Source organism: Euleptes europaea, chromosome 21, assembly GCF_029931775.1.
Source record: "Euleptes europaea isolate rEulEur1 chromosome 21, rEulEur1.hap1, whole genome shotgun sequence".
In the NCBI taxonomy this organism is placed as follows: Eukaryota; Metazoa; Chordata; class Lepidosauria; order Squamata; family Sphaerodactylidae; genus Euleptes; species Euleptes europaea.
This window is the reverse complement of record NC_079332.1, coordinates 4417063-4433460: the sequence shown is the minus strand read 5'-3', so window position 1 is coordinate 4433460 and position 16398 is coordinate 4417063. Positions and strand designations below refer to the sequence as shown.

General features: G+C 52.6%; 1 protein-coding gene across 1 annotated transcript; it reads left to right on the top strand.

Moving 5' to 3' along the window:
* The first annotated feature begins 649 nt into the window (after positions 1 to 649).
* Positions 650 to 16076, top strand: PIGQ (phosphatidylinositol glycan anchor biosynthesis class Q). The gene is made up of 10 exons (XM_056866357.1): positions 650 to 1343; positions 4075 to 4206; positions 4874 to 4994; positions 6427 to 6553; positions 8257 to 8410; positions 9665 to 9776; positions 11377 to 11457; positions 12833 to 12947; positions 14089 to 14150; positions 15924 to 16076. Exons 1-10 carry the CDS (start codon positions 652 to 654, stop codon positions 16074 to 16076), a joined length of 1749 nt encoding a protein of 582 aa, XP_056722335.1. The 5' UTR covers positions 650 to 651.
* The last annotated feature ends 322 nt before the right edge of the window (positions 16077 to 16398 follow it).

Genomic DNA, 16398 nt, shown 5'->3' with positions numbered 1-16398 from the left:
GGGTGGGAACCTGGGGAGAGCCGGGTTTGGGAAGGCGCGGGGTGTAATGCCATAGATCACACTCTTTGCAGCTACCGGCGTGGTGTAGTGGTTATGAGCAGTTGTTTGGAGCTGTGGACTCTGATCTGGAAAACTGGGTTTGATTCCCCACTCCTCCACGTGAGCGGCGGAGGCTAATTTGATGAACTGGATTTGTTTCCCCACTCCTACACACGATGCGAGTTGGGTGACCTTGGGCTAGTCACAGCTCTCTCAGCCCCACCCATCTCACCGGGTACCTGTTGTGGGGAGGGAAGGGAAGGTGATTGTAAGCCGGTTTGAGTCTCCCTTAAGTGGTAGAGAAAATCGGCATATAAAAACCAACTCTTCTTCTACCCTTTTCTCCAGGGGAACTGAAGTCTTGGGGATCCATTGTAATCCCAGGAGATCTCCAGGCCCCACCTGGTGGTTCTCAGTCCGAGTTCTGAACCATCTAGCTACTGTTGTTCTCCTCTCTTATGAGAATAACACCACTGCAAGTTCAACACGGAAGCAGCCTAAACTTGTCCCACTGTTTTAACTCTGTAAATTTGCCGTTGTGCAGCATCCGAGTGTTATTTTTTCTGGCTTTCCTCTCCAGGTGTTTGCAGCCCCCTCCCCAGCATCCCCGCCATGGCGCTTAAGATCTTCTTCCCCATTTGCTGCTCCTCGGCCGAGAGCGGCCTTCTGGTTGGGCGGTGGATCCCGGAGCAGAACTGCGCCGTGATTTTGGCCGTGGCCCACTTCCCGTTCATCCCTGGACAGGTGAAGCAGTATCTTGGCGAAGTGCGGCATGCGACAGGGGTCGAGGTCTCCGTGCTGGGCTCCTGGACCTGCAGCAAGCCGACGGAGGAGGGGAAGAGCCTGGACCGGTTCCTCGAAGACCTGGGCGCCATTTTCTCCCACGACCCCTGGATCCAGCTCAGCAAGGAGCCGAGCAGCAAGTTCTGGAGCTGCGCCGCCGCACGGAGACGTCCCGGCGGCGGCGAGGGAGGTGAAACCATCCTGGTCTATTATGACCAGCGCAAAACCATGCTCTCCCGGCTGCACCCGCCGCGCGGCCCGGAGGCGGGAGAGGCCGCTTCTCCCCGGGACCTGGAAGTGGAGGACGCCTCTGAACTCGTGGCCGTGTTTGACACCGTCTCCCGGAGCAAGGTGCTCTTCGTGAAGGACAGATACGATGAGGGGCCCGTCAAGCTCACCCACTGGCAGTCGGACGGCGTGGAAGCCAGCATCATCGTGGAGCTGATGAAGCAGGCCTCCGTACCTGCCTGCCTCCTGCTCACGTGCCTGCTTTCGCTGGTCTCCCGCCTCTGTCAAAGCAGGTATGTCATATAGGATTGATGTGGGAGGGGATGGTAAGCTGCTCTGAGACTTCTTAAAGGTAGAGAAAAAGAGGGGTGTAAAAACCAACTCTTCTTCTTCATCGTGGTGTAGTGGTTAAGAGTGGTGGTTTGGAGTGGTGGAGTCTGATCTGGAGAACTGGGTTTGATTCCCCACTCCTCCACATAAGTGGCGGAAGCTAATCTGGTGAACTGGATTTGTTTCCCCACTCCTCCACTTAAAGCCAGCTGGGCGACCTTGGGCTAATCACAGCTCTCTCAGCCTCACCTACCTCACAGGGTGTCTGTTGTGGGGAGGGGAAGGGAAGACGATTGTAAGCCGCTTTGAGACTCCTTAAAGGTCGAGAAAAAGCAGGGTGTAAAAACCAACTCTTCTTCTTTAGCATGGTGTAGAGGTTAAGAGCAGTGGTTTGGAGCGGTGGACTCTGGAGAACCAGATTTGATTCCCCCACTCCTCCACATGAGCGGCGTAGGCTAATCTGGTGAACTGGATTGGTTTCCCCACTCCTATGCATGAAGGCAGCCAGGTGACCTTGGGCTAGTCACAGTTCTTTCAGAACTCTCTCAGCCTCACAAGGTGTCTGTTGGAGGGGTGAAGGGAAGGCGATTGGAAGCTGGTTTGATTCTTCCTTAAGCGGGAGAGAAGTTGGCATACAAAAACCAACTCTTCTTCTTCTTCGTTGTCCCCTCCTAATTTATCCCCACAACAACCCTGTGAGGTAGGCTAGGCTGAGAGACAGCGACGGGCCCCAAGTCACTGAGTGGGCCTGATGGCGGAGTGGGGATTTGAACCCGTCTCCCCCCAAGTCCTTACTGGGCCCTGGCTTGGCATCCAGCCTTGGCAAAACTCTGAGTTCTTTCAAAGGAACCTCCCGGGAGAAGAGAAAAGGGCCGGCTCTCCTTTGTAATCCTGAACGGATGTGAAGTTAAAAAGCTCTCGCCTATAAATCTCTGCACCGTAGCTGGGTGGGCCGTCATGCTCAATCGTGTTGCGTTGCCAAAAAGGGGGCTGGGAGGGGGGAACTGAAGTTTTGATGCCCAGCTGGCGGAGGGCACTTTGATTCATTCCACTTGGATGCTGAAGGTTGTGAGCAGACCTCAGCAAACGTACCCCGGGGCTACGGGGAACGGAATCCTTTAACAGGTTTCCAGACGAATCAGACTGCCGTGAAAAATTGCGTCCAGCTTTTTCACGCCCAGGGCTGTGTTCGTGGCTTTCGGTTTCAGGCATGTTTTTATCTGTCGCATCCCCCCCCCCTCCAGTGCCTGGGAGGGAACTGAAGAGGCAATCCTAAGTGGGGTCTCCTCCGAATCCTACTCCAATCTCCCCAATGGGGCTTACTCCCGGGAGAGTGTTCTTAGAATTGCACTGTTGAACACATGAACACATGAAGCCGCCTTCTACTGAATCAGACCCTTGGTCCATCCTAGCCAGTATTGTCTACTCAGACCGGCAGCGGCTCTCCAGGGTCTCAGGCAGAGGTCTTTCCCATCACCTGCTTGCTCGGTCCCTTTAACTGGAGATGCTGGGGATTGAACCTGGGACCTTCTGTATGCCAAGCAGATGCTCTACCACTGAGCCACAGCCAATCTCCATGGCTCTCCAGGGTGTCAGGCAGAGGTCCTTCCCATCACCTACTTGCCTAGGTGCCCCATGGCTCAGTGGGGTAAGCTGCAGTACTGCAGTCCAAAGCTCTGCTCACGACCTGAGTTCGATCCCAACGGAAGTCGGTTTCAGGTCGCTGGCTCAAGGTTGAGTCAGCCTTCCATTCTTCTGAGGTCGGTAAAATGAGTACCCAGCTTGCTGGGGGTAAAAGGAAGATGACTGGGGAAGGCACTGGCAAACCACCCCGTAAAACAAAGTCTGCCTAGGAAACGTTGGGATGTGACGTCACCCCATGGGTCAGGAATGACCCGGTGCTTGCACAGGGGACCTTGACCTTTTAGTTATAATGACTCTGCCTTATGTGAGAAAGGAGTTTGTGGCACCGATCCTTCGTAGAGCCAGAAGGGAGAAGAAGATGGGAGGCTTTGCGTGTGGGAATGACAGTGACCACCATCAGCCACAAGGGGATGCCAAAGACCTGCTAACGTTTGGCATAAGCACAGGTTGAAGTTATATAAACCCTGCTGACACCCCAGCCTCCCATACCCAAAACACATCAGTGGGGGCAGCTGCTGAATGTAAGGGTGGGGGGAAGCCTACACAATTCATTCATCCATTTGCAACAAGGCACGCGTTCAGTTTGACAGGAAAAATGTGAAATGTTTTGCTAAAATACTGATAACTCCTCTCTTTCTCTACCAGATACTTGTTTTACTTAATTTATTTACTTTGGTTATGCCCCACCTTTCTCTTCAATGTGGGGATCCACGGTGGCTTACATAAGTCTCCTCTCCTCCATTCCGTCCTCACAGCAACAACCTTGCGAGGTAGGCTAGGCTGAGAGTATGACTGAGCCCAAGGTCGCCCAGCAAGGTTCCATGGCAGATTGGGGATTCAAACCTGGTTCTCCCAGAACCTGGTCTGATGCTCTAACCGCTACCCCTCTGGGAGACAGATTAACTTCTGAGTGTGTAATGAAAGTCTGGCACTGTCGTTCAGGAGCGACCTGAGTTCAGCCCAAGGATTGCAGGTAAACGTTGGGGGTCTTGCCATTGTTTTCAGAACGGACGTGGTTTTTAAAAAATTATCCCCCCCCCCTTTATCCAGAGCACTGACATTTTGGCCTCTGTCCTTCATCTGGAGCAAACTTTCGACTTGCCAGCAGCTGAGGCACCGGCTGCAGCACCTCCAAGACGTCAGCAGCACCAGGAAAGCCCCGGATCAAGCCCAGCTGATGAGGTGAGCTCTGGGCATGTCAGTGGGGATTCTGTGCTGTATACATAGAAACATAGAGCTGGAAGGGATCTCGAGGGTCATCTAGTCCAACCCCCCGCACAACACAGGAAGTTCATAGCTACCTCTCCCCCCCTCCAGTTACCCCTGCTCTATGGCCAGAGAAAGGCAAAAACCCTCCAGGATTCTTGGCCAATCTGGCCTGGAGGAAGATTCCTTCCTGACCCCAAAGTGGCAATCAGCATTACCCTGGACATGTCAGGAAGAAGAAGAAGAGCTGGTTTTTATATGCCAACTTTCTCTACCACTTAAGGGAGAATCAAACTAGCTTACAATCACCTTCCTGTCCCCTCCCCACAACAGACACCCTGTGAGGTAGGTGACTAGCCCAAGGTCACCCAAGCTGGCTTTGTGTATAGGAGTGGGGAAACAAATCCAGTTCACCAGATTAGCCTCTGCCGCTCAAGTGGAGGAGTGGGGAATCGAACCCAGTTCTCCAGATCAGAGTCCACCGCTCTTAACCACTATACCACGCTGGCTCTTGTATCCCATTCCACGATGACTGATGGGGGGGGAACAATTGTTACTTGGCATTCAGCGGCCTTTAGAAGACGTCCTTCCTGCCTCGACTTCCGTCATCTTTTTATTCTGCTCCTGAATTTAACTCTTTCAGAAAAGCCAACATCTTTGTTTCCGTCCTCCTGGACGTGACCCTGGGAATCCTGCTGATGTCCTGGCTGTACCGGAAGAACCGGATTGGTCATCTCGCCAATGCTCTCATCCCGATGGCTGATGTAAGTTGAGGCTGTGGCTCTCAACATTGACTAACTTGGTCTGCGTGGAGGAGAGGGGCCATGGCTCAGCGGGCAGAGCATCTGCTTGGCATGCCGAAGGTTTCAGGTTCAATCGACGGCGCCTCCAGTTAAAAAGAGCAGGTAGCGAATCATGCGAAAAACCTCGACAGGAAAGCCTTTGCCATTCAAGGTACACAATACTATTTCTTCATAGATTGGTGTTGTGGTTTGCCATTGCTTTCCTTTGCATAGCAACCTTGAGCTTCCTTGGGGGGGTCTCCCACCCAAGTACTAGCCAGGGGTCACTGCTTAGCTTCCGAGATCGGGCTAGCCCGGGCCATCCAAGGGGAGGGGCCATGGCTCAGTGGCAGAGCCTCTGCTTCGCATGCAGAAGGTCCCAGGTTCAATCCCCGGCATCTCCAGTTAAAGGGACTTGGCAGGTAGGTGATGTGAAGGACCTCCGCCTGAGTCCCTGGAGAGCCGCTGCCGGTCTGAGTAGACAATACTGACTTTGATGGACCAAGGGTCTGGTTCAGTATAAGGCAGCTTCATGTGTTCAAGCGTTCAAGATTTCAAACAGGCAATCCTCTTTGAACATTTTGCAATTCGCTTTCTGGGGAGCTGCTGCCAGTCAGAGGAGACAATATTGACTTGATAGACCTCTGGTCTGACTCAGTATTGGCCGGCTTCATGACTAGATAGCCTTTCAGAATGGGACAGTGGCTCAGCGGCAGAACGCCTGCTTTGCATGCAGGAGGTCCCAGGTTCAATCCCCAGCATCCCCTCTTAGAAGCATCAGGCGGTACGTGATGTGAATAGGGTTGCCAGCTCCAGGTTGGGAAATACCTGGAGATTGGGGGGGGCGCCTGAGGAGGGCAGGATTTGAGGAGGGGAGGGACTTCAGTGGGGTCCTAATGCCGTAGAGTTCACCTTCCAAGCAGCCATTTGCTCCAGGGGAACTGATCTCTGTCGCTTGGAGATCAGTTGTAATAGCAGGAGACCTCCAGCTACCACCTGGAGGTTGGCAACCCTACCTGGAGATCAGTTGTAATAGCGGGAGACCTACAGCTACCACCTGGGCGGGGGCAACCCTAGATGTAAAAGACCTCTTCCTGGAGAGCCGCTGCCGGCCAGAGTAGACAATCTGGTCTGAGTCAATAGAAGGCAGATCCATGCGTTCAAACGTGTACTGTTGTGGGGCTTCCTTAACTCAGAGGCGGAGCCCGTCCTTGGCAGGGGGCGGGCACTAGATCCAGTCCCCAGAAGTTACAGGAAACAGATAGCTGGTGGTAGTTCGGAGCAGCCGTTGCAGGTAACGGTAAGGTAGACTGATGGTTGGACTCAGCAGAAAGCACCTCGGTGTGTCCGTCTGTGCAGAGGGAGCCTCCTCTCCGCCTAACCCGGGGCTGTTTCCTCTCCTCCGGGGCTCCAGCATGTCGCCCAACAGCTTCAAGACCTCCTCCAGTGGCTGATGGGCGTGCCGGCCGGCTTGAAGATGAACCGGGCGCTGGACCAAGTCCTGGGGCGGTTTTTCCTCTACCACATCCACTTGTGGATCAGTAAGTGTCCCCCCACACAGTGTGATTAAAAAAAATAAAAAATAAATCTCATGCAGCGTAGAGAAGTCGGGACATTTCCTGAAAATGCTGCCCGGGCTCCAACCTAGCAACTGATCTCGGGAGGAAGGGGGGGGGGACCTGAAGTTGTGGGGGAACTACACACATTCTTGGTGCCTAGATTCTAGGTGCCGGCTCTCAGAGTTTCCAGGAGCCGTGCAAGCACTGCCGTTCTCCCTTGGGTGTTGCATGTTCTTAGAATCATAGAGGTGGAAGGGACCCACCAGGGTCATCTAGTCCCACCCCCTGCACAATGCAGAAAATTCCCAACTACCTCCCCCCCACACCCCCAGCGACCCCTACTCCATGCCCTGAAGATGGCCAAGGTGCCCTCCCTCCCATGAACTGCCTAAGGTCACAGAATCATCATTGCTTTTACTAAAGTCTCTTCGTTGGCTTCTCCACTTTTCACCCAGTCAGTATATAGGTTCCACTTAGTCTTTAACTCCAATTCTACTGTTTCACCCATCGTCTGTTGTTTTAGATATCCCAACACATCTGATTGAACATATTCAAACACATAGTTATTCCACCTATCTATAGTCCACTTTGTTTTATCTTTCCATCCAAAAGCTATAACTGCATGAGCAGCTAATATCATTACTTTAAACATCTCTTGTTTACTCTTTTCCACCTAAAATTAAAAAGACTATGCTCATGGCTAAAAATATGAAAATATGATCTATTCGACTTGGTCCGTGGGGGGAGGGAAATGGGGGGGAAGGGGTTAAAATTGTATTGGAAGAAAGAAAGTGTAATTTTGTAATTATAAAAGTATGGAGATGTAAAAATGACTTCCAATGCAATAAAAGGAAAACAACACACACAACAGAATCAGCATTGCTGACAGATGGCCGTCTAGCCTCTGCTTAAAAACCTCCAGGCAAGGAGAGCTCACCCCCGCCCCCCAAGGCGGACTGCTGAGAGACTGCATGACGGATGTTGCAGAGTTTCTCGTATTATTCCGAGCTGTCGCAAGACCCCTGTGCGGTCCTGATCACACACACCCCTTTTCCTTTTAATGCGCCAGTGCCTACACATGGGCGAAAGCCGGATTTTTTTTTTTTAAAAAAAAAACCTCTTTGATTTAGTAGGCACATCTTAAGATCAAAATCCCTGAAGATGGCTACGCGAGCAACCCCAGAGAGGGAGAGCTGAGTGCATTTGGTTTCCCCTGGCCATGCCAAAATATGAAGCTTTCCTATAAGAAAAATGAAGGGAGGGGAAAACCACAGGGGAGGGATGTGTTTTGTGTCCAGAATCCTCCCAGCTGCATCCTTTGACATGTCAGCTAGCTATTAACGTTCAATATTTCTCCAAGCATGGTGAGCCGACGTGTGTTGGATGAGAACTTAAGTACCGACTGTGTGAGGGCATTTAAACCAGGGCTGACCAATCTGTATCCCTGTCGGGTTGGATCCAGCCCCTCCCAAGCACTTTTCCTTAGTCCAGAGTGGATACATTTTTCCCCGTGAGGGATGCAGGCTCTGGGTTGGACAGTGACTCTCCCTTTTTATTGGTGATGGCAGCCCGCTACTTTTGAGCAAGCTGGCGGTCCCTTCCATGAGTGTTTCAGGGAAACCCCAGTGAACTGGGGAGGAGATTTCCCCCCACCCCCGCAACGTTACTCTCCTTTTCCCTTCCAGGCTATATCCACCTGATGTCTCCGTTCATCGAGATGATCCTCTGGTATGTCGGTCTGTCGGCCTGCCTCGGCCTGACCGTGGCCCTGTCCATCCTCTCTGACATCATCGCCCTCTTGACTTTCCACATCTACTGCTTTTACGTCTACGGAGCCAGGTGGGTGCCTTTTACCTGGTCAATGCCCGGCTCAGGTGCCAGGGAGAGGCCGTGACTCAGGGGGAAAGTGCCCGTTTTGTGTTCAGGAGGTCCAAAGCTCAATCCTCGGAGGCTCCCAGGGTTTCTGGTAGCAAACGTGGGGAGATGCCGCCAGTCAGAGGAGACGGTGGAATTTGCACCACACTTCCAAAACTGCATCCGTTGCCTCTAGAGGAGGGCAACAAAGATGGTGAGGGGCCTGGAGACCAAGTCTTATGAAGAAAGGTTGAAGGAGCTGGGTATGAAGAGAAGAAGACTGAGAGGGGATATGATAACCATCTTCAAGTACTTGAAGGGCTGTCATATGGAGGAGGGTGCTGAGTTGTTTTCTGTTGCCCCAGAAGGTCGGACTAGAACCAGCGGGTTGAAATTAAATTAAAAGAGTTTCCGTCTATACATTAGGAAGAATTTTCTAACAGATAGAGCGGTTCCTCAGTGGAACAGGCTTCCTCGGGAGGTGGTGAGCTCTCCTTCCCTGGAGGTTTCTAAGCAGAGGCTAGATGGCCACCTGTCAGCAATGCTGATTCTATGACCTTGGGCAGTTCATAAGAGTTGGGCAGTTCAAGATCTTGGCCATCTTCTGGGCATGGAGTAGGGGGTCACTGGGTGTGTGTGTGGGGGAGGTAGTTGTGAATTTCTTGCATTGTGCAGGGGGTTGGACTCGATGACCCTGGTGGTCCCTTCCAACTCTATGATTCTGTCCAGTAGTGTGCTTAAAGTTAAGACACCACCGAAAAATCAAGTACAGAAAATTGCCAACTCTGAAAGCACCTCTGAAGTCGCTTTCTGCTGTTCATAAAGCAACGGCTCTTGAGTGACCAGCTTGAGAGTGCTGTGCTTTCTAGTGCAGGGGTCCTCAAACGTGGTGACGGTGGGCACCTTGGCTCAGAGGAGGCCCCTTTACTGGCGCCATGCCTCCGAGCTTTGCTGCGATGCCTTCTTTGCACCTCTTGAGAAAACCCTGCTCTACAAAGGTTCAGCTCAAGCGTGAGGCCGGAGAGGCTAAAGCGCACGTGCCGCCCTTGGGAGTTTGCACTTGCATAGCATCCGGGATTCCTCCCTTGCAGCAAAGCTCCATGGGGAAAGCTGCCATTTCAGTGGGGCCCGATTTTTGGCTTGCTGGCTGGGCAGCGACCCCTGGGGGCCAGGAGGGACTCGGACTTATGCGCTCTGTCTTATTCCTGCGTCGGTGCTTCTTCTCCCTCTGGGCCCTAGGCTCTACTGCATGAAGATCTACGGCTTGTCTTCCCTGTGGCGCTTGTTCCGTGGGAAGAAGTGGAACGTCTTGAGGCAACGGGTCGACTCCTGCTCCTACGACTTAGACCAGGTTAGAGTCTTGGGGGAGAGTGGGCGGGGAGGGGAAGGGGGCACATTTCACAAGTGTCTGTAGCCTGCTGTGCACATGGGTGTGTATGCCAGTGCCCTTAAACCCACTAGCGTGCACACCACCAAAAGGGCCACATGCACCAAATGCCTGCTGATCCGGCCCGTATGGTGGCCCGGCGCAGCCCCGCTTTTTCCAGTCTTGACACCTGCCCGCCTCGCCGTTCTCTGCCAGCCAATTTTCTGTCTGCTCTTTTGGGCTAATTATAGCAGAAGGGGGGGTTTCATCCGGAGAGGCCCCCTCTGGCAGGTGCGCGGTGCCACACGAGTCAGAGCACGGGCACAATAATGGGAACCGGGCGGCGGGGGAGAACGAGGGGAGGAGAGAAGCAATTTGAGTCAAAGGCACCAAATAATTAGAGCTGTACCCCGACAGGGTTACCATAGTTACCTGCTGGTTGGCGCTTCTATTAAAAAGGCACATTTTCTCTGGCGAGGGATGGAGCTCGGCCCACACGTTCTTATCGAGATGCACAAGAAAGTGTTTCCCCCCCTCCTAAGTTGTTATTACTTTTGTGAGGTGGCGCTCTCTGCTTCTTCCCATTCTTTTAAATGTCAAGGCAGCAGGGCGACTGAGGTTGAGGCTGGGGGGGTTTGTTCTGTCTCAAGGGTGGGGGGAGGATTTTTTGACTTTTCTGAGCTCGAGGCCAGCTAAGCTGCTCCTTCTTGGGATTCCTTGCTCTTTGGCTAACGGCAGGCGTGCCTTCTGCAGAAATCAGGGGAGCACGTCCATCTTTTTGAGCCCTCCCTGCTTTGTTTCAGAGAATGAAATCCCAAGTTGAAAGTTGGTTGTGTCGCATTATGGTTTTGTCTGCTGAAAATCTGGACCGAGTGTTACCCCTCTCCCGTCCCTGAATCTCGAAGCTTCCCTGGGGCACAGCCCAGCAGATCTCTGAGTTGGGGGGGAAATAACCATCATCATTTGCATCTGTATAGTGCTTATCTGTGTTCAAAGCCCTTCACGTACATTATCACAGTTACCCTTACGACAGCCCTGTCTGGAAGGCCTGTGTTGTCCTTCCCACACCGCTGAGTCCGAGAGAAGACCGGTTTACCTAAAAGTCCACCAAGCTGAGTTTGTGGCCAAAGCGAGGTTCGAACCCGGGACCTCCCAGATCACAGCTCGTTCCGTTGGCCGTGTTGCTGGTTCCCCTGCTCTGCCGCACCTCTTAGCGAGCCCCCAGGTACCAGCAACCCATCACTGTTCACCATTCTCACTGGCCTGCTTGAATGCTGGGAGCAAAGGCAGCTTTGTGGCTTCAGACGTCGCCTGGGAAGATACTGGTTCAGATCCTCTCTTTGCCGCAAAATCATGAGGCGGCTGCCGCTCCCTCAGCTGGCATTCTCTCTGCCCAGTTGAGGATGTTTAAGGCAATCCCACCCCCTTAGGAGTGTTGGAGGGAATTCCAGGCTAAGGAGACTCTGGCGGCCCGTGTGGAGGAAGAGCTGCTTAAATGGGATGCTCAGTGGAGTTGCAGGATACAGGGTCACGTCCAGTGAACATCTGCTGAAGTTGGGTCATGTTCTTTCTTTTCTTCCCCCAGCTGTTTATCGGCACCCTCTTGTTTACCATCCTGCTGTTCCTTCTGCCCACAACGGCCTTGTACTATTTGGTTTTCACTTTGGTAAGTTTGCTTTTGGAGGGTAAAAAGGTAAAGGTTGTCCCCTTTGTGAGCACCAGGTCATTACTGGCCCCTGGGGTGACGTCACATCCCAACGTTTACTAGGCAGACTTTGTTTATGCCATGGGGTGGTTTGCCAGTGCCTTCCCCAGTCATCTTCCCTTTATCCCCGGCAAGCCGGGTACTCATTTTGCCGACCTCAGAAGGATGGAAGGCGAAGTCCACCTTGAGCTGGCTACCTGAAACCGACTTCTGTTGGAAGGGGAGGGTTATTATTTGCAAATTCTTTCCATTGGGCCCATCTCAAGGCCAGGTTCAAAGGCGCGAGAGGAAGCCAACAGGTTTTCGGCCAGAACGCAATGAATCCAGTTTGTCTTGTGTTTGAGAATTTTTCCACGTGATGGGAAAGTGCAGCTGGTGAAAACCGTGCCGCTAAAGAGTTGAAAGGGGCAGTGGCCGCCACGTACGCAAAACCCGATCAAGCATCCGATTGGCCTTCTAACGACTGTTTCATATACAAGCCTGGTCTCTTCTTGTCTGAGACCGCTGCTCGGTCGTCCCCAAGATGTTGCTTTGGCAGAAGCGGCCACCACAGCACAAGGATCTGTGCTGTGTTACTGAAGTTAAGCTGTGACAATCGTTGTCACAGCTTAACACAGTCATCACACAGACAACTTAACACAGACAATTGTTGTCACAGCTTAACTTAACAATCGCTGGGAGCCAGTGTGGTGTAGTGGCTAACAGCTGTGGTTTGGAGCGACGGAGTCCGATCTGGAGAACCGGGTTTGTTTCCCCACTCCTCCACATTAGCGGCGGAGGCTAATCTGATGAACTGGATTTGTTTCCCCACTCCTACACACGAAGCCAGCTGGGTGACCTTGGGCTAGTCACAGCTCTCTCAGCCTCACCTACCTCACAGGGTGTCTGTTGTGGGGAGAGGAAGGTGATTTTAAGCTGGTTTGATTCTCCCTTAAGTGGTGGAGAAAGTCAGCATATAAAAAAACCAACTCTTCTTCTTCGTTTTGCGCTGGCTCCACCTCCTGTGGCAGCCATTTTGAGGCAGCCATTCTGTTGCTGCGCCCGCCGTGCCGTGTCAGAATTCCAAATATGCCCGCAGGCGCATAAAGGTTCGGGACCCCTGCCCAAACCGCTGTACCACACTGGTAAAATTACAGGCTGTGTGTGTGGTGGGAAGACGACTCGCCCTCCGCCATAGGTCAACGGAACAAATAAAAGCCCTGGCAGACTGATTGGGCGTGCCATCAAAATTTTTCCGAGCGGCAACAAACATCCGTTTGTAGCCTCTTTTTTTAAAAAAAGGCACCCCCTGATTCCTGCTGCTTGTAGACCTAACCCAAAGTCCTCTTCCTCCCAGCTGCGTCTGCTGGTGGTGATCGTGCAAGGCCTGACCCATCTGCTGGTGGACCTCATCAACTCGCTGCCGCTGTACTCCATCCTGCTCCGTCTCTGCCGGCCCTACAGACTCGCCTGTAAGTTTCCCTTTGTAGCAGCAGCAGTGGCCCGAAGGCGACCCGTTCCCTGAGGCAGGGGGAGTTGTCTGGAGGCGAGGAGGCGGGGTGGTAAGAACAGTCCCGGACTCTTGAAGCCGGGGCCCAGTCGCCCTTCGCTTCCCGAAACGGGGCCAGCTCCTCCTCCGAAGCCTGCTTGCCCATTTATCGGCGCCCCCCAAACAAGTTGCTTATCGCTCCTGCTGGCTGAGTGGGATGCAAACTGCTGCATTCTCGGAGTGGCGGGGCCCTGTGGCTGTGCAAGGGGTCATTTAAAAAATAAATTGCTTGGGTTATTATCAGGCTGAAGATAGCACTTTGATCTCCCCATCTGCTATTAGCGATGTGGGGTTTTCCCCCCTCCTCAATCCTGAGCGGACAATGTCCCTTTACCTAAAGATGGGGTAGCTTTTTTTTTCTTTACAAGATTTCTCCTTTTAGGGTTTTCCCCCTCTCTCTTAAAGCTGTGACTCCCATTACGCAGTTATTCTGAGAAGCCATGTGGGTGAAGCCGATGCAATCCAGTGTCTCTGAGCCATAATATTATTAGCAGTTTCCGCTTTAAATGCAAGGGCTTCATTTCACCTGGAACCTTTTAAATCATTTCTGTTCCCTCGTGCACCTTTTAAATCATTTCTGTTCCCTCGTGCACTTTCATCAAACCTCACCCGTCCCCCCAAAAAATTAAAAGCTCAAAGCTCTGAGGGGCCATGGCTCAGTGGTAGAGAGCCTCTGCTTGGCATGCAGAAGGTCCCAGGTTCAATCCCCGGCATCTCCAGTTCAAGGGACCAGGCAAGCAGGTGGTGTGAAAGACCCCTGCCTGAGACCCTGGAGAGCTGCTGCCGGTCTGAGCAGACAATACTGACTTTGATAGACCCAGGGTCTGATTCAGTATAAGGCAGCTTCAGGTGTTCAAATGGTGATTAGTTTGCCCAATTGGTGGCATTTTGTCTGCCACCGGAATGCTGGATTTCTGCCCCCTTTTTTTCAGTTCTTCAGGTTTCCTGCAAGCCTGGCTTCTCTTGCAACTCTCAGGGGAGTCTCTCTTGGCTCCCGGAAGCGCCCGTCCGGTGGAGACTCTGGACCCCATCCCTCACCTCCCCTTTTTTTAATGTCTTCTCAGCTGGCGTGAAGCTCAGAGTCCTCGAGCAGGAGGCCGGGAAACCTCTCCGACTTCTAATGCAGGTAAATCGTCTCACTTGTAGAGATAATGCCTTGGGAGGATGGCGGCTCGGCCCTGACCACCACTGGCTGCTCATACAAGGCATTCTGTTCAGACACTCAAGAGAGAGATCTGCCTTGTTTGATGCAAAAAAACACCTAAAACCAGCCCTGGAGAGGATTCTGAAGGCAATATAGGTTGTTGTTTTTTTTTTTTAAAAAGACCCTTTATTGTATTTCCTTAACATCGTTCCAGGGATCTCGGCCCATCAGGAACCTTGCCAAAAGCAGAATATAAAAACAGATGTGGGGAATCTGCTGGAAAATCCAGATGCAGAGATTTTCCAGAGACAAGGGATGCGTGGTGTCAAAGGGAAGATAAACAGGATCCAAGAGGCGGTGTCTATTATTGGATGGAGAGCAGGCTTAGAACTGGCGACTTGTCGAGGGGCGCAGAGCTCCCCCTTCGGGGGGTTTCTGTGAAACGGTTGCAGTTCGCTTCCCCCAGCCAAGTTTCGGCCCAATAAAAGACATCCGGCTTTGCCGTTTTGGCTCGGGTCCTGTTCTAAGAGGGTTCGGCCCTTTCAGCTTGCGGAACGAAGCTTGCCTTTAAGTGGTTTCCTGGATCAGGGCCAGAGGCGCTTTTGAATCTGCAGCATCAGACGGGGAGGGGGGCTGCACTGAGCAGAGGATTCCGTGAGCATGTCAAATAGCTTGGTGCTTTTTCCACAAACACCGCCTCCTCCGTCCGTTTCCGATGACTCGATGTCCCTAAGACAGATTCACACGCCACGCCTTTTACTTCCACTTCAGAGTACCCGCCGTTAGTGCCCTTCATTGTTTTCTTTTCTCGCATCAGAGGGGAGCATCCTTTGGGGAGGGGGCGTGGCTCAGTGGCAGAGCATCTGCTTGGCATGCAGAAGGTCCCAGGTTCAATCCCCGGCATCTCCAGTTAAAGGGACTAGGCAAGTAGGTGATGTGAAAGACCTCTGCATAAGACCTCTGCCTGAGACCCTGGTTGTGGCTCAGTGGTAGAGTATCTGCTTGGCATGCAGAAGGTCCCAGGTTCAATCCCCAGCATCTCCAGTTAAAGGGACTAGGCAAGTAGGTGATGGGAAAGACCTCTGCCTGAGACCCTGGAAAGCCGCTGCCAGTCTGAGTAGACAATACTGACTTTGGTGGACCGAGGGTCTGATTCAGTAGAAGGCAGCTTCATGTGTTCATGTGCTCAAAGCTTCATGAGCACCCAGTTTCTTTTTCTCCAAGAGGGTGAAGCAAATCAAACAGCCGGTTTGCATTTCAAGCACCGAGTCCTGTTCTCAGGGAGGTCCAGAGAGCAGTAAATATTTAGGCAGAGAAGGATATTTGCCCTGGTTGGTAGCCTCTTGGGACCTTCCTCGGGCTGCGGGGGCAAGTCACATTTCCAGGTGGGCTTCGAAGAACTGAACTGGATTTGTTTCCCCGCTCCTCCACACGAAGCCAGCTGGGTGACCTTGGGCAAGTCACAGCTCTGTTAGAGCTCTCTCAGCCCCACCTCCCTCACAGGGTGTCTGTTGTGGGGAGGGGGAGGGAAGGTGCTTGTAAGCCGGTTTGAGTCTCCCTTAAGTGGTTGAGAAAGTCGGCATATCAAAACCAACTTCTTCTTCTCCTTCTTCTTCGGTACCCTGCTATTGTTTTTTAAGGTTGGGTTTCTTCCCCCTTTTTTGTTCTGTGGCCTATGCTCCTCCATGTTTGTGTCTCTGCCACGTTCAGATAACGGGCTGCCACTGAACCTCTGGCTTCTTTGCTCCTCCCCAGATCAATCCCCTAAACTACGGCGCCGTGGTGCAGACCTACCGGCTCCCGACGTACAGCTGCTACCCCAAGGACTCGTGGGGCTCCCTGTGCAAGAAGCTGTTCGTGGGCGAGCTGATCTACCCGTGGAAGCACAAAGGGGAGAAGCAGGACTGAGCGGGGGGCGGCTGCCTGCTGGGCCAGAGCGAGCGAGCCGGACTCAACGAATGAAAGCCACCCTTGGAAATGGCGCTTGCCAAGCCGGCACGAGAGGGATGACGCCAAGGTCTTGACGGTGGGCAGGGGAAGGGGTTGTCTTTTTTTGGTTCTTCTTCGTACGTCGTCGGATCACGTTGCCCACCACCACGGGTCAATCTGTTTTAAATTATTGGCGTTTTTTTTTTCTAATTCGCAATCAGAATTGCTTGCCTGGAAGTTTTCAAGGGGCCAAACCTAATCTGCAATACCTCATTTAAAAAAAAATAAAAATGGGGAAATT

Coding starts and splice junctions, on each gene's coding strand:
- PIGQ (XM_056866357.1), top strand. CDS start 652: ATGGCGCTTAAGATCTTCTTCCCCATTTGCTGCTCCTCGGCCGAGAGC. Junction 6,554..8,256: donor CCACATCCACTTGTGGATCA/GTAAGTGTCCCC, acceptor TTTCCCTTCCAG/GCTATATCCACCTGATGTCT. Junction 8,411..9,664: donor TTTTACGTCTACGGAGCCAG/GTGGGTGCCTTT, acceptor TCTGGGCCCTAG/GCTCTACTGCATGAAGATCT.